We start from the raw sequence: 22,578 nt of genomic DNA on the forward strand, positions 1-22,578 counted from the left end.
CTATTTAGCCCCTGTATAAACCCAAATATTTTTTAAAGATTAGTTTTACGATTTTTCACACTAACTTTCCCTGAATGGCATAGTTCTAAAAATTCTAAAAAGGTATGACACAACCCTGTGTCATTTCATTAAACTAAAATCAGGTTCAGCATGGGTGTGAGGTGCAAATAAAATTTACCGTAGAGAATGTTTGTGTTGAATATTTACATTTATCTTTTATTGAGAAAAACGAAGAACTAAAGAAAAAACCAAAGATGCAAATTATAATTTCTTTAAAAACTTAGTTTACTGTACATAAAGTTAAAAAAAAGAAGCCAAATATAGATTTATTCTAAGCTTTATAATTTACGAGTATTAGGAAATATAGTCGAAAAAAGTTTAATTGTTAAGCAGTAAGAAAAATTAAACAATTATCTTCTTTAAGTTAATTGCTTAGACTATAATTAACAACTGAAAGTTGTTAATTAGTTGTTGATTTAATGCAATTCTTTTATTTTTTATTGCATATTTTAAGTCTAGAAAAAGTTAATCTTCTTCATTATCATTTGCTTGCTGAACCTGGTTTTCTTCCATGTTGTCTTGTTCTTCGTCGTCTATTTTAGGTGCTAAAAAGAACCTTATGTGACCGCAATCTCCAATTTTGTATTCTGTAACTAAAGGTACATCATGACATATAGACAGTGCAACAGTTTTTGATAAAGATGCAGCCTGAGAAAGAAAAAAAAAATATATGTATATATTTTATGATTATATATTATATATATTATATATATATATATATATATATATATATATATATATATATATATATATATATAATTATATATATATATATATATATATGTTATATATATATGTTATATATATATATATATATATATATATATATATATATATATATATATATATATATATATATATATATATATATATATATATATATATATATATATAATATATATGTATATATATTATAATATATATTATGCTGCACATAAAATCAAAATTACCATTTTAAATTCAAAAAACAGAACCAAAGTAATTTTATTAGAGTAAAATCTATACACAAGAAATACTGAAGTTATTTACAGTTTTTATTTACTGTTATATAAGATATTTTTTAATAACATTCATAAAAATGTAATTTCTCCAATATATAAACAATACAATTTTTAATTGTTAAATTAGTGATGCCTTTGTTAACTAGAGATTATTTACTTTATTAAAAAGTAATAACTTTCAGTAGTGCAATGAATATCAAAAGTAAATGTTACATTTTAAATCAAATTTACTCCCAACAAGGTTGCTAGATTGTAGTCAGTCAAGCATGAAAGGAATCAGGAAAGCATGAAGATGGGAGTGAGTTCCAAAGGATTGATGTACAGGGAGAAAACCTAGATAAGAGTTTTTAGAGCATGCAGGGACATATACAATAAAAGGATGCAATTTTACTGAATGACATGTCAAGTGAAAACGAGTTTAGAAAGTTGAGTTTTGAGTTTAATAAACTAGAGATGATTGCTCCTTTGAGCAGCATCCACAATAGTATTTGTAGAAAAGAGATGCAACCTTACAACAGGCTCAAGCTTGGCAGACAGAGCAGGTCCAACTATGTTTATAATGCATTTTCAGACATGGTTTAGAAGATAAAGAGCATCATTAGAAGATCCAACCCAAATATGACAACAATATTTCATTAAGGGTAAAAATAAGAGATTTTTAGAGGTAGAGAATGGAATCAGGAGTAAGGAAATGGCAAGCACAACAAAGAAAAGCAAACTTAGCAGATGTTAGCTTTGCAATCTTGTGTTAATACAAAAATCATTTGCTATATATTGTTTACAAATGACTTGTGAAACCATTCACTAATCAATGATTAATATACAAAAGCTATAAGAATAAAAAAAATACAAAGAGCGACTTTTGTAAATAATTACCAAAGCTAATTAATGATGGAAATTGAAATCACAACAGATTGTAAGTATGATTTTAATAAGAGGTCAGTAGTGAATGATAATCCAAGAAGTAGAGAAGAGAATTCAGTGAAAGAGTTGCCATTTATTAATACAGGAATGTTAACAGTATTGTGATAGTTGCTTGCAGTAAATAACTTAGTTTAGTTATATTTAAAATTTACAAGCCACTACAAACTCAAGCTGTTACAGAAGTGAGATCAAATTCAAAATCAGCTGCCTGTTCTAAGCAATTGAAAAGAGAAGATGACTGTAGATGTACTTTAAAAATTCAGCATTAAAGTCATTGTATATTATATTTATACATTTATTGTTTAACACCTGCAGTAAAGTCATTCTCAAAGATCAACACAAGTTCTTCGTCACAGTAACTTCTGGGGTACCTCAAGGTACCCCAGAAGTTACTGTGAGGTAACCAAGGTAATCATTGAAGTGGATCAATAAAAGTAATTATTTTCAGCAAGTTAGTTTTAACGCTTCACAGGTCATTCTTTCCAATAAATTTCACATTTGCATATTCCCATTTTTTTGAATTTTGAAGGAGATCTTCCATCAATTTAATTATTGGCAATTTTTTATGATTCTTGAAGTAACTAAAAGCTTCACATAACTCATAAAGGAATTTGAAGTCATCTCGCCATCCCAAGTTTATGTAATGATTAGGCTCAGCTTCATATGTATAATTTTTTTGAAGATTTTCATAATTTTCGGTTAAGTCCTTCACAAATTTATAATCAAAACCAGGACTTGTTGATTTACAATTTACAAAATGATCCAAAAAGTGTTTTAAAAAGAGATCCAGTATATGATGCTGACATCCTAAAACTAGAGGCTTTACTAAACCTGTGGTTTAGTAAAGCCTCTAGTTTCTATTTCATTTTGTATTTTTACAACTATACCATTTAATTTTCCTGTGTTTACTGCTGTTGTGTCACATATAATCATTGAAATACATTTCCATGCATCAAAATCATTTAGCAATTTTTTAAAAGCTTCAAAAATATCATTGGATTTTCCACTTTCACATTTAACAATTCCTTTTCAATTTTTCTTCCAACTGATTTTTTAGAAATACTTGGCAAGTTGAGTTTGTTCCATAATTTACTTATTTCGACAGCAATTAACTTTACTCTTTTTACAATTGATAATATATCCATTGATAATATATGTTAGTAATGTTCTATGTTTTAATATTATTTTAATAAAAATACTTTTCTTTAAAAATTTACTGTATAAATATAAAATTAATTAAAAAAGACATTGAAATGGGTAAAGATAAAAGAAATGAGTAAAACATAAAACGCATTAGTATTAACTATTTTCTGTATTTGTGTAATATTTCAGTTCAGACCAACATATTACACAAGCACATAAAATAGTTTTCACTGAGGTGTGTTTTATGCTTAATAGCCAATTTAAAAATCAAATACTTCCATAATAGTCATAAAAACAACAATATTTTTATGGGTGGGTGGGGACATTTTTAAACTATATTCAATATTACAATGAAATTTTAATATTAACTATCAATTTCTCAGGTTTTAAAACTATGGCCAATTAAGACTGGGACAAAAGTTAAAAAAATCATAACCCTAATAGACAGTATTTACATATAAAGGTGAACTACTGTCTTATTCAATATCACATATTTTAACATTAAAAGAAAAATGAGACACATCTATACAGCCTAATATTGGTGTTTATAAATACAACAAATATTTGTTTTTAAATTTTTATGGGATTATGTAATAGACATTATGAATGCATCATGAATGATCTTCATTAAGTTCATGAAACTACTTTAAAATACAAAAATAAACATTTGCTTTAAAAGAAACAACTTGGTAATTCATAAATAACTTTGTATATATATAACATAAATAAGTACCCACACAACAACTTTGTGTACTCATTACGCAGCATGTATACTTATTGTGTGATATCATACTGATGGTTTGGGAAGGTAAGGTACTAAGTGTGAAGCAACATTAGTTGCAAAAAAAAATTCATTTAATTCTTCCTTTTCAAAAATAACTTTTAACACAACTGGATTGAAGTCAGAATTTTAAGACTTATAGTGTGCAAAATACAAAAGACAGGGTCAACATATCTCTTCAAAAGCAAATGCGTATGTATGTATGTATGTATGTATGTATGTGTGTGTGTGTGTGCGTGTGTGTGTGTATATATATATATATCTTCAGGTTATAAATTTTTACATGTTTTCGTAGGTTACTATTGGATAAGATGAAATTACTTTTCAATATTTTTTTAAAAAAAGGCCATTTTGAGAACGAGAAACAGATTTTGCATATTTTTTTTATTTTTTTTGAACTAAAACTTGTTGCAGTTGTCATGTGTAAATCCAAATAAGATTTAAAATTCAAAAATAAATTTATATATTATATAGGGTCTATTCTAGACCCTTTTCGACACTATTGAACATATTTTGGCAACATTCGGATGCTTTTCAAATTCAAAATTAAAGACCTTTATTGTTTTTACGGTAACTATCAGTGCTATACCCAGCGATAGTTTGGGTGGTAATGGTAAAGGAAAAAAAGTTGTGTCACTTATAATTTTATTTTTAATGATTATGTTAATGATTTTTAAAAGTGGCTCGAAATTAGATTTCATTAATTACTTTCTTATAGTTATTGTTTAAAATATTTTAATGCACTGTAAAACTGTGAAATGCAATGTAATTACAACGCAGAACTTCAAAATATGCTTACAGCGCAACTTAATTTATAACAATATAAAAACCATTCCCTAAATTTTAGTTTATTTACCATAATAATGTTGGATATAAAACGTGATGTATGGCTAACAAAAATTACAATTTTTTAATGTGTTTATTTGCTTTTATTTAATAATCTAAGAAATTATAACTTATGGAACTTTTAGTTTAGTTTCGACTCTCATATAGTCAAATGGTTATGTATATTTATGGTATGGGTTATGTCTGGGTACAACACTATATATATATAATAGTGATGTATTGATTAATCGGCATTGGCCACTTTTTGCACAATCGGTATTGGTATCGGCCTTATTTTCCGATTTTCCAACCGATGGCATTTTAATATTTTTATCCTGCATTATGATAATAATTAAATAATAAATAAACTTTATGCATTACTTAGAATTTTTTGATAAATTTTTATTTTGACTTTGTTTACAGGCAATATTATTTATTCTTAAGATGTTTATAAGCTTTAATTTGACAGCTGAATGTACTTATACTTTTACTACCATTTTGTTGCTTTTAGAATAATTTTATTTTGTGTTGTTCTATTGCTTTACTTAAAAGTAACCTATTTAAGCATTGTTATCTATATGTGTTCAAGTATAGCCTCCCTTAGGCCACTGCAATCGAGGAGGCTACTTTAGATTTGGTTACAACCCTCTCAACTTTATAACTCCGAAACACAAACCTCGACAATTAAGGCCGCTGTGTCGAGAAACAAGTTTAGCGCGGTACTGCCAGGGACATGGTGGGAATAGAACATCACAAAATAAAATAATCATAAAAACAACTTAAATATCTAAAAATAGTTTAGATATCTAAACAACACATGATTGTTGTTTAGATATCTAAATTCCTATTAAATTAATAAAGAATTCGAAGTGAACTGCTTATGATAGTACCATTTTCTTTTTAAAAATGAAATGAAAAGGGTTCCCCGAAAATTGTATTTATTTTTTGAAAGTTTACTTTTTATAGTAAAAAAAAAACTATAAAATGTATATTTTTTAACTGAGTTTTTCTAATATCTTTTAAAATAATGGTTTGACTCTAATTTGAGTCCAAGTATTTGTTTACTGGTACTGATTTCATGAAAAAGATTACACAATTTAAAGTTTTTATATTTTAAAAATTTTAATAGTTAGTTAATTCATTGGTATCAGCCTTTTCCAATCCATCAGCATCAGTATCGACATCGGCCGAAAAAGTGCTATCGGTACATCACTAATATAGATGCTACTTAACTTTTTCTCCCCTCCCCATTTTTTTATAAATCATGATAGAATACACATTATGTTGATTCAGAATCATATAAAAACATAATTCTGAAAACTTGAGAAAAGTATGTACATTTAATTGCGCCACTACTTATTTGTCAGTCGATGTATGTGCATTTAATTGTGCCAGTACTAAGGATTGTTCCCTAAAAAAAATATTAAACCAAAAATTGGAAATCCCAGGACTTATTTTTCTCGGTACCCATGGATTTTAATAACAAATTGTTAAGTTTGATGAGCTAAAAGAAGTTGAATGTTTCGCAAAAAGTCTTGAGCTAATTGTTTTAGGTTCTGAAATGATTTATAGAAGGGAAGCAACATTATTTACAGCTGGTGACACATTAAAATTAATTGTTACAGAACTTGATACTAAAGATTGCTATTTAGCAAATAATCTTAAGAATGCTTCAGTTGAAAGAATATGTCAAAGAAGAAAAAGCAATCTTGTTGGTTTATTAAGGTTTTTAAATAATCCAGTCTTTAAAAATTGAAATGTATAATGACTTATTTGCATACCATCTAAAACAGAGATGATAAATAAAGCTATTGAATCAACTGAGAGACTTTTCGCCATACATGAAAATATACCAAAACTACAAGATAAAAGTAGTAATAACCTTGACAATATTATGATTAATGATAAGCTTAACAATAGTAATGTCTGTTTAGAAAAGTCATTGGAACCTATGGCTGAAAGATTGGAAAGGTTTGTGGAAAAAAAAAAGACAACTTTGTAGTTAATTGTAATAAACTAACTCTATGTAAAGAATTCCATTTATTTGAAGCATCTAACCAAAGATCACATAATTTAGATACGCTTATAATGCCCTTTAAACTATTCCACTATCTTGTGTTAAAGCTGAAAGAGTGTTTAGTTCAACAGGTTTATTTTTTACAATGTTTAGAACTAGATTATCAGATAGTAATCCGGATGCACTGTTTTTTCTAAAAGATCACTTTAAATCACAAAAATACTTTTAAAGATATAGTAAAAAAAAAAAAATTGTTTGTATTTTATTTAAATGTACGTTCCTGGGATTCCAGGAAGACTATGAATAATTCCCGCTATCCCAGGATAGCAAAAACTCTGGGATATCGCAATCCTTAGCCAGTTAATTGACTATTTGTCAGTTAGTGAATGTAAATCTAAAAATGTGCATCAAGCACACATACATACCAGGGGCAGATCCATCTAGTAAGGGGGCAATTTTAATTTTTTTTTTAATGTCACTATCTAGGAAGGAAGAGAGAAAGAGGGGGCCGTAATTAATATTAGGAGGGCAAAAAATATAGATCTGCCCCAACACACATACATTTTTTAATCAATAAAAAAAAAAATTTTTTAAAAAGTTAAGCTTTTCTGTTTGAATCAAAAATTTTTAATAAAACATATTTAAAAAATTAAAATTTTACTTTTGTAAACATGATGAGAAAACGCATTGCATAAGTCTGGGTCACGGCTTCATTTAATTCAATTGAAACTTCTTCATCTTCTTTAGAATCTACTGATGAACTTTGTCTAAGTGTAATACTGCCATTTCCTAATTCTCCAGAACAAGAAAATCGTACACCATCTTTAGTACATGCTATTGTAACAGTATCTCCAAATTGACTTAAATCACGACAAATTCTGGAAAGTTCATGTGATGGCATTTTAATAATAGCATCATAATCTTGATCTGGGATTCCAAGATGTTCACTATCAATATCCATGAGCTTCATTTCAAATTTAGAAACTCTTTCTTGATTTGGTTTTTCAAATATAAATACAACTGAGTCTGCATTATTCTCTGCTCTCAAAGTAATAGACTCATCATTGCCAGCACATTTTAGAATTTTAGACATAGTAACACAATTGAGACCTAAAGTTATATTTCTGTCGCATCTATAAGGATCAAATGCATCTGCTCTTAGCAATACTGAAGATAGGCAAACGTGACTTGTATCCATTGCTTGACAACTTATTCCAGAAGCAGAACAAACAAAATTTACTTCTGCAAAAAGATCTTTCATGGATTCAATCAACTTTTTCAAGGGAGCACCGTCTGTAAGTTTAGCTTCAAACATGTTGAAATTTGAAATGATAGTACTTAACTTGACCACTAAAAAATATGAGTGAAGGTCGTTGTTTGGAAAACTAAAGTAAAATCAGAAGAGACAAATTTTCCCGCGCGCGCAAAGCCTTATAATAGTTTTACCCTTACGTCCCAAACATTGCATTTGTGCATAAAAATATGTAGACTCATGAAGATGTAAAAAGGTCAAACTTCGATTTTACAAATAGTAGTCAAACTCATCATAGTCTTAAAAACAGATTAATTATAAGTGACTGGAAGTAAAATCATTTATAAAGAACCCATAAAGTTACGTATAATTAAAAGATCCTTATTTGCTTTTTTTTAATTTTAAAAAAAAGTAACATTGCTGAATTTTTTTGATTTTCTCACCTCTCGCTCGTCAACAATTCGCTTGTTAAAACCATCTTGTTCTTTCTCCACATTTTTAAGCTTTGAGATAAAACGATTTAAAAAATAAAAACTTTAGAAGACACTATGTATCCTTTCGCTGTATCGTATTATTTTTACAATCTTATTTTGCGGAACAAATGACTTATATTACGTGAGAAAAATAATAACAAAGGAAAAGTCCTTGAACTTTACGAGTATAGAATTGAGAGAGGAAACAGTATTTTTTAAAATATTTTTGATACAGGTGCTGAAAATGCCCATTATACATCATCGAACGTAGAATAATTTTTTCAACTTGTCTGAACATGCTCTGCAAGAAGATATTGTAAAACAGCCTATATTTCAGGATCTTAACAGTTATCACTGAGAGTGCCGTTTGTTAATACGTCTAGAGTGAAGGAAATTCGTTGGTATTTCTTGGATTTTTACCGCTGAAAGATATGGACGTTGTATCGATATCTGGTTGTATGATTCAAAATTGCAAAACATTTGGCCTTCTCCTTAACAATTTGCCTGGTCAGGTGGGTGTTCCAAAATGGCTGGGAAAGAAAATCGTACTCAGGCAAAAAATTCGAAGGATTTACTCTAAAGCTGTTTTTGTTTTCAATGAACAAATAAAATTAAATTTTTCTTCAATTAATTTTTTATTAACATTTTAAATTGAATTTTTCTTCAATTAAATTTTTCTTCAATTAATTTCCAAGCAGCTTTCATTACTGGAGCGTTGTCAGTGATAATGCATCTGAACTTTTGTGGGCCGAGAGTCTCGATTACTTCAATGATGAAACCAGCAATAGCTGCAGCATTTTGAACTATACCGAATATGTTGATTGAATAGAAAAAAGGTTTTGTATTTGGTGCCTTGATACAAAAATTCACTTTGCGATCTCCACCAATACTTGTTCAACCATCACTGACAAGCGTTAAATTTCGACATGATTCGAAAATTTCTTCTAATTTAGCGGAACATTTGGCATATTTTTTTTATCAAGAAACGAACCTGACAGCGTTTCCGCGTTCTTTGAAGTAATTTCTAATACTTTACAGTTTTACTTTATATATTTTTTTGTACAACGTAACTTGGTAAATTTTTTTTTTTTTTTAAATTTTACTTACTCTGTAAAGATTCTATTATATTTTACGAATTTTTAAGGATTAAAGAACAAAAAAAAATTGAATATATAAAAAAAAAGAATATAACAATGTTCAAATGTTCTCAATTGTTCCTTATGATGTTGCAGGGGTACAAAATACTATTGGCACACTTAAAGCAATTATTTTATTCTCCTCCATATAAAAAAAGACGGACAAACAAGTATAAAGTATTCAAATTTTTGGTAGTAAATTTAAAAATATTTATTTTCATCAAGAAGAATTTTCATTGTATACAAACAGGCGCGTACTGGGTCCATTTTCTTTACCGGGAAACTGGATATAATTAGGGCCCATTTACTATATACAATATATATACTAATAACAATGGGTTCCATGAGCACCTATAATACAGTATCGTCCACAATTATTTTTGTCGCGTCCATAATTATTTTCGTTGCAGTCCATAATTATTTTCGTCGCGTCCATAATTATTTTCGTCGCGTCCACAACTTTTTTCGTAATAAAAATACTTTAGTATTTTTATTACGAAAAAAATTATTTTCGTTTGCAATTATATATTTCGTGATAAAAATACTTTAGTATTTTTATCACGGAATATATAATAGCAAACGAAAAAAATACAAACATCAATCATTCGAAGTGTGATCGAACAAGGTTTAAGACCAGCTTTAAGTGATCGAAGATATGTTTTAATAATGGACAATGCGCGATTCCACCATTCATCAAGTGTAGAATCGGCATTTCGAGAAAGCAATTGTACTATCCAGTTTTTACCACCTTACAGCCATCAACTTAATCCTATCGAGGAGTTTTTTGGTGTGATGAAAAATTTATTCTGAAGGATACAACCATGACCTAATAATCCACAAGAAATGATTAACATTATTGCTGAGATTTTACCAGGTTTTATTGAATACTCTTTTGAAAATTATTATTTTCACACGCGTGAGTGGGTGTTAAAAGGAATTCAGCGTAATGAGTTTATGTGATTAAATTATGCTTGAATTTTTATTTCTTAATTTACTGTAAAACATTTAAAAAATAAAGTATTTTTATTACGAAAATAATTGTGGACGCGACGAAAATAATTGTGGACGCGACGAAAATAATTTTGGACTGCAACGAAAGTAATTATAAACGCGACGAAAATAATTGTGGACGATGCTGTAATAGCCAAGTTATTTACCTATTTCTTACATTAAGAAAAAACTATACAATTAACATGAACCTAAATAAAAAATATATTTTAATTGAAGTTCTATAAAAATACACAACAATATTAACATAATTATTTTTATTTGAGTGATCTTGATTGCGTAGTATAAATTATAAAATATGAATAGTATTTTATTAAAAATAGTTCTATACAGAGGAAATAATATACAAACTGTTAAAATCTGTACTTTTTTCACACATTGAGTTGATGGCTTGATCTGGTGTAATGTCTGCCAACAATTCCATTCCACAGTTCATCAAAAATAATGATTCCAAATTCTCCTGTGTTAAACACAACTTCTTAAACGTATTTTTATAATTATAAGTTTCGAAAACGATCGTTCACACGTTACTTGCGTTAGAGGAATTGTTAAAAGAAACTTGTATTCTTCAAATAGTTCATTATACTCTAAAGAATACATTTTGAATTCATAATTAACATTTGTTACGCATAATAAGCATGAGTTACATTTTTTTTTTCTTGTACACTTGTTGTTATAATTTTCATGAGAGTATTCAAAATCTTCAAAGTCTGAATTTTCTTGCAAATTGCTTTGGTTTTGGTATACATCATATACTTCTCTAAAATCAGCTTTGGATATTTGAGGCCAGAATTTCACAAACAATAATAAATGTTCTCCTAGTTTATGTTTATCAATATGAGATAAAAGTTCACAAATATTATGAATAGCTTCAGAATGTATTTCATTTTTTGCAATTTCTTTAAACCTTCTTGGATCAAATAATTCAAGATCACAATTAAATTCTTTACTGACCAAAAATCTATATTCTAAGCAAGCAATATCTATCCATAACTACGTTAAATGTTTTGATTTTACAAACATTTTCGTGAGAATCTCTATCTCCTATGTTTTGGTTGGTACTTGAATTTTTTCCATAATGTTTTGGAATTTTCTTCTCTTTTTACACTGAATAGAAATTCAATGAATATTTTTGCTCCTGCGATGACTTGTAAAAATTCTCTTTGGTTTTTTTTAAAGACTTTATTGTTGCAATTTATTATTTCTCCATGCTTAAAATAAATTAAATCAGGTGTTTGTAGGTAATCAGATAGAGCAATAGTAAACTTAAATACTTGCAAAAACAGGTCGACCTAGTAAACTTTGAGCTGTACTTCTTACGCTGTTTGAAAATTCGTTAGTAACAGAAATTTCATCAAGTGCAAATACAATTTGCACATATACAAATTGCTTTCTGTCGTCAATCTTGGTTCTTTCATGCCACATATCGATACGATCAAATATCTTAATAACAGCATCATTTTGACCACCATCGAGTTTTACTAATATTTATCAAATTCTGATTTTCATTAACATTGACTTTTCTGATACTAATTTTAAAGTCCTGTCTTAATATTATTATTTTATTATATATAAGTATATAACATTAATTAGGTTCACCACAGTAAATCTAAAATAATTTCAATATTTTAAACTACTTTCAGATTTGAAATTACTGAATTAACTGAAACTATAGGTAAGACTATCTGGTAGGGGTGCCTATGTCTTATTATTTTTAAGAGGGCCTACCGGGATTTTCCCGATGCACCAGTACGCGCCTGTATGCAAATGAAACTACACGACAAAAATGCACATAAGCTTTACTGCTTATCAAAGTCCAGCACATACTATTTTGCAGTGCTCAGCAATACTTAAACCAATTAGTCAGGCTCTTCAAGCTGATAAATTGATTTTTTAGAATTCCAACTCTAAGTTTACTACGGAAGGCTGAATAAGCGCGAATTTCTGAAATACGTGCGAACTGGCATATGTGCTAACTGGCAAAAGTGCGTCTAAAGAGTTTGCAAACATTGGCATAAGTAAAAACTGTCATAATTGTGAATTGTTGCAAAAACTGGCACAAGTGCGAACTGGCATAAGTGCGCCGAACAAATTTGCAAACAAGACATAAGTGCGAATTGGCATAAGTGCAAACTGGCATAAGTGCGAAGTAATTACAAAAACTGGCAAAAGAGCAAATTGGCATAAGTGCGCCAAATAACTGCAAATATTAACAAAATTGCAAATGGGGATTTCGCCCTTATGCTAATTCACACTTATGTCAATATTTACAAGTTTATTCGGCGCACTAATGCTAACTTGCACTTATGCCAGTTTTTAAAACTGCTTCGCATTTATGCTAGTTCGCATTTATGCCAATTCACACTTATACAAATGTTTGCAAATTCTTTTGGCGCACTAATGCCAGTTGGCACTTATAGCAGTTCGTACTTGTGCCAGTTTTTGCAACTGCTTCGCATTTATGCCAACTCGCACTTATGCCAATGTTTGCAAATATTTTGGCGCACTTATACCAGTTCCAGTTTGCACTTGTGCCAGTTTTTGCAACTGCTTCGCACTTATGCCATTTCGCACTTATGCAAGTTCGCATTTACATAAGTAAGTACGAACTTGCATAATAATGAAATTCACGCTTAATCAGTCGTCCCGTTTACTGTTTAGCATAGTAAAACTTCAAAGAAGTAAGTCCAGTAATTATTTCAGGGATATTTTTGAAAAAAGTACAACTCACGCAAAAGATAGTATTGAACTAATAATTCTGAAAATAAAAACATCGATGTAGTCCAGGAAACATAATTGTTAAAGCTGTTCTTCAGAGAAACGATTTACATTCGATACTTAGATTCTCAAATTGTCTCATTGGAGTCAATTTTGTGAAGTCAACAGTGTAGGATTTAACTTAGTATTTTTACATCCGTCTAGATTGTACAAACTTAATCTAACATTTTAAAGATGAAACTTTTGCGACAGTATACAGCATAGATAATTTTGAAACTTAGGCCTTGAGTTTGTTTGATTTTTGGAACACTCGAGAATATAACAGTTGCCAAGATTTCATCAACTTGTTACCTTTTATATAATTTTTTTAAAGTATCCAGTATGCCTTAATAGTGTTTTTACTTTACCAGTAACAACATGTACGGTGAAGCGATCGTTTCGCACGGTACGTTATGTAAAAAAAGTCAACGATATCAAATGATTGTCGGTCTGGTTAGTACACAGAGACAAAATAAACTGGAACAAAAAAGACTTTAATAATAAAATTGCTGGCATGTTTGGTATTGATTACAGAAGACTCCAATTTTTATTTAAAAAATAAATTTAATTTCAAATAAATGTTGTAAATGTTTTGCGTATACTACGTTAACTATATACATTCATCGTATCATTTAAATATTGCTACTATAGTACGCCGTTATTTACTACAGCGTCTTGTCCGTCCGTGACAAATTACACTCTTCTCTTTGTTCTACAAAACAATTTTTTTTCTTAATCGTATATATTTCTTGATTTAAACGTATTAAACTGCAGGAAAAAAAAATTACTGAAAATATCTTGAAAATATGCAATACTGCTCAAAAATTTAGCCCACATTAGATTTAAGTTGCGTTTTTTTCTTTAAAAATGAAATAAAAGTAAAAAATAAGAAATTCAGGGTTTTTTAAAAAACGAAACATTTATTTGACTTTTTTAATTACATTAAGAGAAAAACAACTATAAAAAACAAATGTCTGCCACTAAATATCTTTAATCAAAGTTAGTATATAAAAAAAAAGTTAAAAAAAAACTGCTCATAAGTTTAGCACACCTGGATTTAAGTTTGCTTTAATAGCAAGATCAATAAGGGATATGTCCACATTTGTTCTTTATGCATAGTTCACATCTTCTTTTAATTGAATCAAAAAGTTTTCGGCAATAATCAGTTGATAAGCTGTCGAACGACTCTTTCAAACTTTCCTTAAGATGTTCAGCTGATGTTACGGGAGCTTTAGTGAGTTTGCGGTCCAGTACAGTCCATATATTTTCGATTGGATTAAGGTCAGGTGATCTAGCTGGCCACTGAAGTACCTTAATGTTGTTTTCTTGAAACCACATAAACACCGTTTTCGTCTTGTGACAAGGAGCGTTGTCTTGTTGAAACTGCCACTCCGACTCATTGCTAAAAAAGATGTCTCAAGTCGGGATTAAATGATTTTCAAGCGTTTCTATATATTTATGTTGATCCATACGACCATCGTATAAGTAGCAGAGACCTGGGCCGTCATAAGTGATGCAACCCCATATGCCTACAGAACCTCCACCACCTTGTAGTCGCGGCACAATGAAGCGACTACGAAACATCTCATTATAGTGTCTTCGAATAATCACTCTGTTCCTTCGGTTAATAACTGTAAAGTTTGATTCGTCACTAAATATTATTCTTTTTAGTTCATAATTAGTCATTTTTAAAATAGCTCTACAAAATTTGATACGTTTTAACCGATCAATTGGTCTAAGCAGTGGTTTTTTTAGCAGCAACGTAGCAACAAAGTTTTCGATCAATCAATCTTCTATTTACAGTTTGTCTTGAGATATGATTTTTTGGAGCCAAATTTACTTCTTGTGCAATCTCTTTGGCTGAGTATTTAGGGTTTTTTCTTGCAATTCTATAGATACTATTATCATTGGTGATACTTGTTATTCTTGGTCGTCCAGATCGGTTTTTGTCTGCAGTAGTGCCAGTTTTTTCAAATTTTTGACTTGTTCTGAGTACACATGAACGAGATACAGACTTAAGAGCACGAGCAATTTCAGAACTGTTGAAACCACCAAGGTGTAGTCCTACAATACGCTGTTTTATTTCAGAGCTAATAGACAGAGACAATAGAAGTGCAAGTGTGCTAAACTTATGAGCAGCTTTTTTACACTGCTTTAATTAGCGGTCTCTGTTTAAGTTAAAAATAGATGGTTAAAATAACGTAATTTTTTTTTCTTTTTTTTTTTCTATGTAAGGTATGTTTTAATTAACTGTAAAAAAAACAAACTAAAATGGTATAAAAAGTTTACCGCCTAAAAATTCAATTAAAAGAAGAAAAATGAAACTTAAATCTTATGTGTGCTAAATTTTTGAGCCGCATTGTAATTATAATATTTTTAGTAATGTAGTTAAGATGATAATTATATTTAGTACAGTTAATAAACGCCTTAGCTAGTATATACAAAATGTATACAAAATAAATGCATTTAGTTTGTTTATGTAATGACATTACCTTATAAGTATAATATACCATAAAAATATACAGGGTTCGGAACTTACGCGCATATCGACGAATACATGCGCATATTATTCAAAAGTTATGCGCACAGTTAAGCGCATAATACGCAAACGATGCGCATACAAATTTAACAGATAAATGGTATGTGAAATTAATTAAATATTGTCAAATATAGAAGAAAATGTTTTTAAATCAAACGCAGGTGACTTTAAACTAGAGAAATAATTTTTTATTTGATTTTCTATTATTAAATTTATTGGTAAATATTTCAGATTATTATTCATGATATTTAAACGAACTTCTATATCACAAAACTTAATTAACTTTCTTTTCATATTATATTTGCTCATTTATAATTTCTTTACACTCAAACTCGCTAAGAACTGCTCCTTCCTCTATAATGTAGTCATTTTTTTCGTATGCATCCATCAAAACACTATTGGTATATTTGAAAACTAACTTTTTTATGCGTTCGATTTTTCGATTTATTCATTCACTCAATCGTGAATGAATAAATCGAAAAATCGACCAAGTTCTCTCTGCTGTTGCTGACGAAAAAATTGTTTCAATAATAGATTTTGCAGCTTTAAAGACTGCTGGATATTTCTGACTACCAACAATGTTCCAATCAAAAATTGTTTGCGCTCATTTTGAAAATTGTCTCTTCTTTTTTTCAGTCAGTGTTGTCATTTCTCCAACAAATTCAATCATTTCACTTTCAACAATTTTTAACATGTTTCAGCAATTTTGGGATTTGTTTTGGAGGCTAATTCTTAAACTGAACTGATTATATCAGTCTTATCCTCACTAAAATAGAATCGTTCTGCAGTATACTTTGATGTCTGCATATAGACAATTCCCATATCTGAGGTGATAAGGAATTTAAAGCGATTCATAACCATTTCCTGAATAATTTCTTCATTTAAATTAGTTTTAGTGTTAACTAAAATTATCTTGTAAAAATTGACTTGAAATAAAGTTTTTAAACTAAATTAAAAAAATCCATACGTCGAGATGTGTTTAAATTTTTCTTCAATTAATTTCCAGGCAGCTTTCATTACTGGAACGTTGTCAGAGATAATGCATCTGAACTTTTGTGGGCCGAGAGTCTCAATTACTTCAATGATGGCACCAGCAATAGCTGCAGCATTTTGAACTATACCCGATATGTTGATTGAATAGAAAAAAGGTTTTGTATTTGGTGCCTTGATACAAAAATTCACTTTGCGATCTCCACCAATACTTGTTCAACCATCACTGACGAGCGTTAAATTTCGAGATGATTCGAAAATTTCTTCCAATTTAGCGGAACATTTGGCATATTTTTTTTTATCAAGAAGCGAACCTGACAGCGTTTTCGCGCACGGTATTGATGATGCATACGATGGATTAATTGCTTTGATCAAATCCTTAAAAGCTTCAGATTTAACGAGACGAAGAGATATTCCAGTTCAGAAAAAGAAATTTGCTAATTTCATATCGATTTATTTTTTTGATTCTTCAGTATTCATCACATTGTCGACTACTTCGTGTGTTTTAGCTGAGATTATTATGTCGTTGTTGAAGTTGATTGATGATTCGGTTTTTCGCTTTGCAAAAAATTGTTTCTCATCTTCACTAGCGTTTAGATATGATGTTCGTTTATGTGCTGCAACGCGATCTTTTGCCCATTGAACTGTCTTTTGGCAGGCAATGTAGTTCTAGTTCTCTTTACTGAATTGAGATTGTAGACCGGGTGAATAAAAAAAATAAGCAATTGCTTTTACTCATCGTTTTTGGAGTACTTTTTCAGTTTTACGCGAATAAAAATTTTAGCACATTCGGTTAACTTTTTATTCACGCAAGTAGTTGCTCAGCTTTATGTGAATAATAATTTGAGCAAAATTGGTGAAGTTTTCATTCACCTAAAGCTGACCATTTACTGAATAAAACCAATTGCTTTCTTTTATTCACCCGGCCTTATGCAAATATCTTTTTACTGTAAAGTTTTCCATTGTCTTTCTGTTTGAGAAAAAATATCTAATTAGCATATAAATTTTTTTATTGCTTCACTTACTTATCTCTTTATTTAAAGCACTTTTATAATTAATAAGTTAAAGTTATTAATTGCTTTAAGTGCTAAAGTGCTTTAATTAAAAGTTATTGACTTTTAATTCCACTATTAAAACTGATGATTTTTTTGTACCGAATGCGCATTAATCAAAAATCTGTCTACTCAACGCCGTTAATGCAAGTTCTCAAACTTTTTTGTCTTGTTTGTTCTCAGTGATAACAAACATATTTTTTTTCCGGTCTGCAACATTTGTTTTTAAACAATATGATATTTTAAGTTTTAAAAGATATGTTAAGTTTAAACAATATCTATATATATTGTTTAAAACTTAACATATCTTTTGCGATGAAAATGTGTATATATATTTTCTACAAAAAAAATAAAAATTATATATATAAAAATTAAATATATATATATCATTCTATGATAATTTAAAGACCGGAATTTTAATTAAATAGTTTTATGGCATTATAAAATAGGGATGGCTCACATTACAGTAATGTTTGAATTTTGAGCTTAGACTTTTAAATAAACCTTAAGAGGTTTAACTTTAAAAGTCTAACTAGTCGTATGTCAATTTGTGTGTTCTTCACACTCATACTAATAAAAACTTTCATATAAAATGGAAAAAAACAGATTTTAAACTTGAAATAACTAATTTTTTTCGACCTTTAATATGTTTGCAGACATATGACTGGTTAGAAATTAAACATATAACTTAAAACTTGTTTGAAAAAGTTGTTTTCTCAGTTTAATGTTTTATCTTCATTGAGAGCAGCACTATTTTATACCAAAATATGGTCCATCAACTATAAAGCAAAATTTTATATCTAAACTTGAGTAATTAAAAAAAAATTTAACTTTGATTTTAGACAAACTAAAGCGCTAGGAGAAAAAAAAAATTTTTTTTCAAAAAATTATTCGGGTTAAAAAAATGGAGCGAAACATAACCTTTTTATAAAAACGCAAAATTCGTGTATTTTTCAGTACATGCATTAACCGCGTTGAGTAGTCAAAAAATTTAACGATTTTTAATGATTTGAAATTGAATAATTATGCTCATAATTATGTGAATGTATGCGCACAATTTATCGACTAATATCTTATAAATTGTACGAGATTTTTATATGCGCATTGTTGTTGCACCTTTGCTTTGCTGATTCCCTCTATTGTACATTTTGTTGATACACTTTACTTGTATATATGTATACATCAATACAATGTCGTAACATTTCAAAATTTAAGTGTTTTGAGTTACATGCACGCAATATTAAAACGAATACATTTTATTTCCACTATAACCTTTTATGTAATCATATACTAATTATTACAGCTGATTTAAAATAATGTTTTAACTGTTATAGTATAGCACTGGGATGTCTTTGGGATCATTGCTACACGTAAGCGGGTTTCTAAGTGATTGCATTAAAGTCTAAAGCATTGGATAAAAAAAAAAAAAAAAAGAAACTTAATTTTTTTACAGCTTTTAATTTATTGATATATATATTATTATAGAGTATTTGCTCAAAACATTTGTGCCGACGTCACTTGTGTTGTAACGTCTTTTAAACTCATTAAAAAAATTCTATCTTTTCTAAATATATTATTAAATGATACTTTTAATATTCCAAGTGTATCAACAAAAGATTTGGCTCCACTTCATCGACAACAAAACACAAAAACTCAATAGGAATTTTTAATTACACAGCTAAAACTTAGCAATAAAGAAAAAAACAACTATTTATCAATGATATTATATTTTTTCGAAAAAATAACATCAAAAATAATGCGACAATTACATTCCAACGTAAAAACTTTATACACTCCAACGTAACAACGCCCTACACTCTAAAATAACAACTTCATCACTCCAACATAACAACTCTCTACACTCCAACGTCACAACTCCCTCCAATTCGGCTGCACTTTCCTTATATACTCCCTCACTTTTTTTCTCTCTTTCACACTAACTGGATTTTCTTACTTTCAGTTTTCTTTCTCAATTAATTCTGCTCTTAAGCGCAGACTCATAGATAAGCTAATATAATGTAATAATTGATAATTTTGATAATTGTCCTAAATTTAAAAATATATAGCATTAAAAATCTTCATATACAATCAACTTGAGACCAATCCTTTACTAATAAGGAACGCTTCTTGATTAGGCTCACGACCCAAAAAGTTTAGCAGCATGTCTCGAGCGTCCTATTCATTTAAAAATGAAATTTAACATTTAATTATGCAATAAGTCAAATATTAAATTATTGGGAAATGTTGTATTTGTGTATTGTTGTTAATGAATGAATTGTGAAACACTCACCAACGAACCGCCCGGTTTTAAAATACATTCTCTGTACGCCATTCCAACTAATGGGTTAAATATTCCTTCTTTTTTAAAGCGAGAGTGGAACATATCCATAGAGTAAACTTCACTCCACTAAATATATCATTACAAAAAAGTTGAAGCAAGTGTACCTAATTATTTATAACAATATAAAATAAAAGAAACTATTATTACTTTTAAACTGTTATTACTATTAAACTATATGATTTATTAGCGCATGTGATGTATGATATATTAGCACATATGATATATAAACGCATATGATATGATATATTAACGCATATGATATATTAGCGAATACAATACATAATGTATGATATATTAGCGCATATTATATATGATATATTAACGAATATGATATATTAACGCACATGATATATGATATATTAGCGCATATGATATATTAGCGCACGGTAAAGAATAGTTAATTCGAGTATGTAGTGGCTAACATATCAAAGTATGAAATGGTTAACCACAACATACAAGAGTATGTTGTGGTTAAAATATTAAAGTATATGATGGTTAATATATTAAAGTATATGGTGGTTAATATATTAGAGTATGTGGTGGTTTACATATTAGAGTATGTGGCGGTTCACATAATTTTAATAGCCAAGGGACTGTTAAAAACTTGGTTCGATAATATAGAAATTATGATATAACTAATTGAATAGAAATTGAGAGTAAAGATCGATTTTATAGAAAAATAAAAAAAATAAACAAATAAATACTTAAATACCATGTAACCATAATACTGAGCATCGTAACCACCAGCTAGGTGTCCGAATGAAGCGCTCATATTTGTTCCTTAAATCATTTAAAAAGCAAAAATAAAACTATCCAAAAGAATATAATTGTCAACAAAATTTATAATATAAATTAAGATTTCGATTTTGTTCTATTTAATTAAAATCTGAGATCATCTTTTAACACATGTATTTACAGGGTGTCCACTCAAATTACAAAAAAATTAATAATTCATTTGGATATGTTTTTCCAGGATTTTGGTACTGAAACCCATATCTTTTTAAAGCATCAGTATTAAAAAAGTACTTAAATTCCAGCATTAATGATATTTCCGAAGTGATACAAAAATTGTCTTAAAGACAACCACTGTACTTATAAAACAAAAGCAAGGACTTAAAAAACACATTTCTTTAAATTTAACTAATTTCAGAATTACTGACATATTTCTTTAAATTTAACTAATTTCATATTTCTTTAAATTTAACTAATTTCAGAATTACTGACAAATTAAACTTAATAAAACTCTAAAGAGTCATAATGAGCCATAACAATGACCGAAGCACAAATTTAAGCAATTAACTTTAAAAAAAACTAAAAACAAAAACAAAATAAAAAACTACTTGTAGGCTTACCAAGTTTCTAGTTTTTATATAAAAAAACTCTTACATTCCATTTCATGCATTTTTTTATCTTAGTTAAGATAAATATATATATATTATTATATTATTTAAGATAATAAATTGCAAATTATTATATCATTCAAGATAATAAATTGCAAATTATTATATTATTTAAGATAATAAATTGCAAAATTTCTCAATAAATCAAAAATCAGGAAACTTTAAAGGAAAAACAACTTAAGTTAATAATAACAATAAGATGAAACAAAATACTCAAACAAAATAAGAGAGTCACTTGTTAATAAAAACTAACTTAACCATTTTTTAAGCATGTTGAAAATAAAAGTCATCAAGATGATCCTTTGGATGAAAGAACTTAAAAGATTCTTGCATTTTTGGCTTCATTACCCATAAAATCTTTAAACTGAGAAACATCAAGTCACATTGCTGTGGTGATAAAATTCTTAAACTCAGTACCTAAGTAAAGTTTTCGAACGATCAATCAATTTTGATTTTGTCAACTCCATCGAGACATTAGGGTCAAAGATACTGGATGCTCTTATCAAAAATTCAATGGAGATTTGTCACAAAAGCTTTTCATTCAAACGACAAATTTCTTTGCCACCTTAAAGAACTCTTTGCTTTGAGACAATGTTATCAAATTATTCTTTTTTAGATGATGTAGTTCTTCAGAAACAGAAAATCCTGCGTTAAGTTTTTCATCAGGTAACAGATACGCTTTTCATCAGGTAATCAGTCAAAGAAAGATCCTTTCAACATTTTCTAGCTTCTGCATTTTTCAAGAACATCTGGTTTTGCAATAACTTCAAGCAACTATATTATTATTTTCTTTACATCAAACTATATAAATACGGAACCATTGAACAGTCTGTCTGGTATTTTTTCAGAAAAGGTTCAACTATATTTGCGATATAAGCA

The 22,578-nt window shown here is 28.7% G+C and overlaps 3 protein-coding genes across 3 annotated transcripts in view; all 3 read right to left on the minus strand.

Moving 5' to 3' along the window:
• Positions 1 to 255: 255 nt before the first annotated feature.
• On the minus strand, positions 256 to 8,178 carry LOC100204143 (proliferating cell nuclear antigen). Its single transcript, XM_065801221.1, has 2 exons — positions 7,413 to 8,178; positions 256 to 708 (listed from the first exon to the last, which is right to left on the minus strand). The coding sequence occupies exons 1-2, from the start codon at positions 8,064 to 8,066 to the stop codon at positions 526 to 528; spliced, it is 837 nt and encodes a 278-aa protein (XP_065657293.1). The 5' UTR covers positions 8,067 to 8,178; the 3' UTR covers positions 256 to 525.
• A 6,934-nt stretch (positions 8,179 to 15,112) lies between these two features.
• On the minus strand, positions 15,113 to 16,777 carry LOC136082594 (uncharacterized). The gene is made up of 2 exons (XM_065802011.1): positions 16,710 to 16,777; positions 15,113 to 15,467 (listed from the first exon to the last, which is right to left on the minus strand). The coding sequence occupies exons 1-2, from the start codon at positions 16,775 to 16,777 to the stop codon at positions 15,113 to 15,115; spliced, it is 423 nt and encodes a 140-aa protein (XP_065658083.1).
• A 2,891-nt stretch (positions 16,778 to 19,668) lies between these two features.
• The window catches only part of LOC100212290 (thimet oligopeptidase), a 38,597-nt gene continuing 35,687 nt past the window's right edge, over positions 19,669 to 22,578 (minus strand). The window contains exons 18-20 of the mRNA XM_065801222.1: positions 21,012 to 21,079; positions 20,249 to 20,365; positions 19,669 to 20,133 (exon numbers count right to left, since the gene is read on the minus strand). Coding sequence (XP_065657294.1) covers positions 20,047 to 20,133; positions 20,249 to 20,365; positions 21,012 to 21,079 — 272 coding nt within the window. The 3' untranslated portion in view covers positions 19,669 to 20,046. The remainder of the gene's footprint in view (positions 20,134 to 20,248; positions 20,366 to 21,011; positions 21,080 to 22,578) is intronic.

This window comes from Hydra vulgaris, chromosome 07 (assembly GCF_038396675.1).
Source record: "Hydra vulgaris chromosome 07, alternate assembly HydraT2T_AEP".
In the NCBI taxonomy this organism is placed as follows: domain Eukaryota; kingdom Metazoa; phylum Cnidaria; class Hydrozoa; order Anthoathecata; family Hydridae; genus Hydra; species Hydra vulgaris.

Bases quoted from the DNA above. Each gene is read 5' to 3' on its own strand.
- LOC100204143 (XM_065801221.1), bottom strand. From the start codon at position 8,066: ATGTTTGAAGCTAAACTTACAGACGGTGCTCCCTTGAAAAAGTTGATT. The intron at 709-7,412 runs GTAAAATTTTAA...TTTCTTTCTCAG, and splicing joins TTCTCATCATGTTTACAAAA to GCTGCATCTTTATCAAAAAC.
- LOC136082594 (XM_065802011.1), bottom strand. From the start codon at position 16,777: ATGGTTATGAATCGCTTTAAATTCCTTATCACCTCAGATATGGGAATT. The intron at 15,468-16,709 runs GTATACTGCAGA...TCTGTCTATTAG, and splicing joins GTCTATATGCAGACATCAAA to CTCTGAAATAAAACAGCGTA.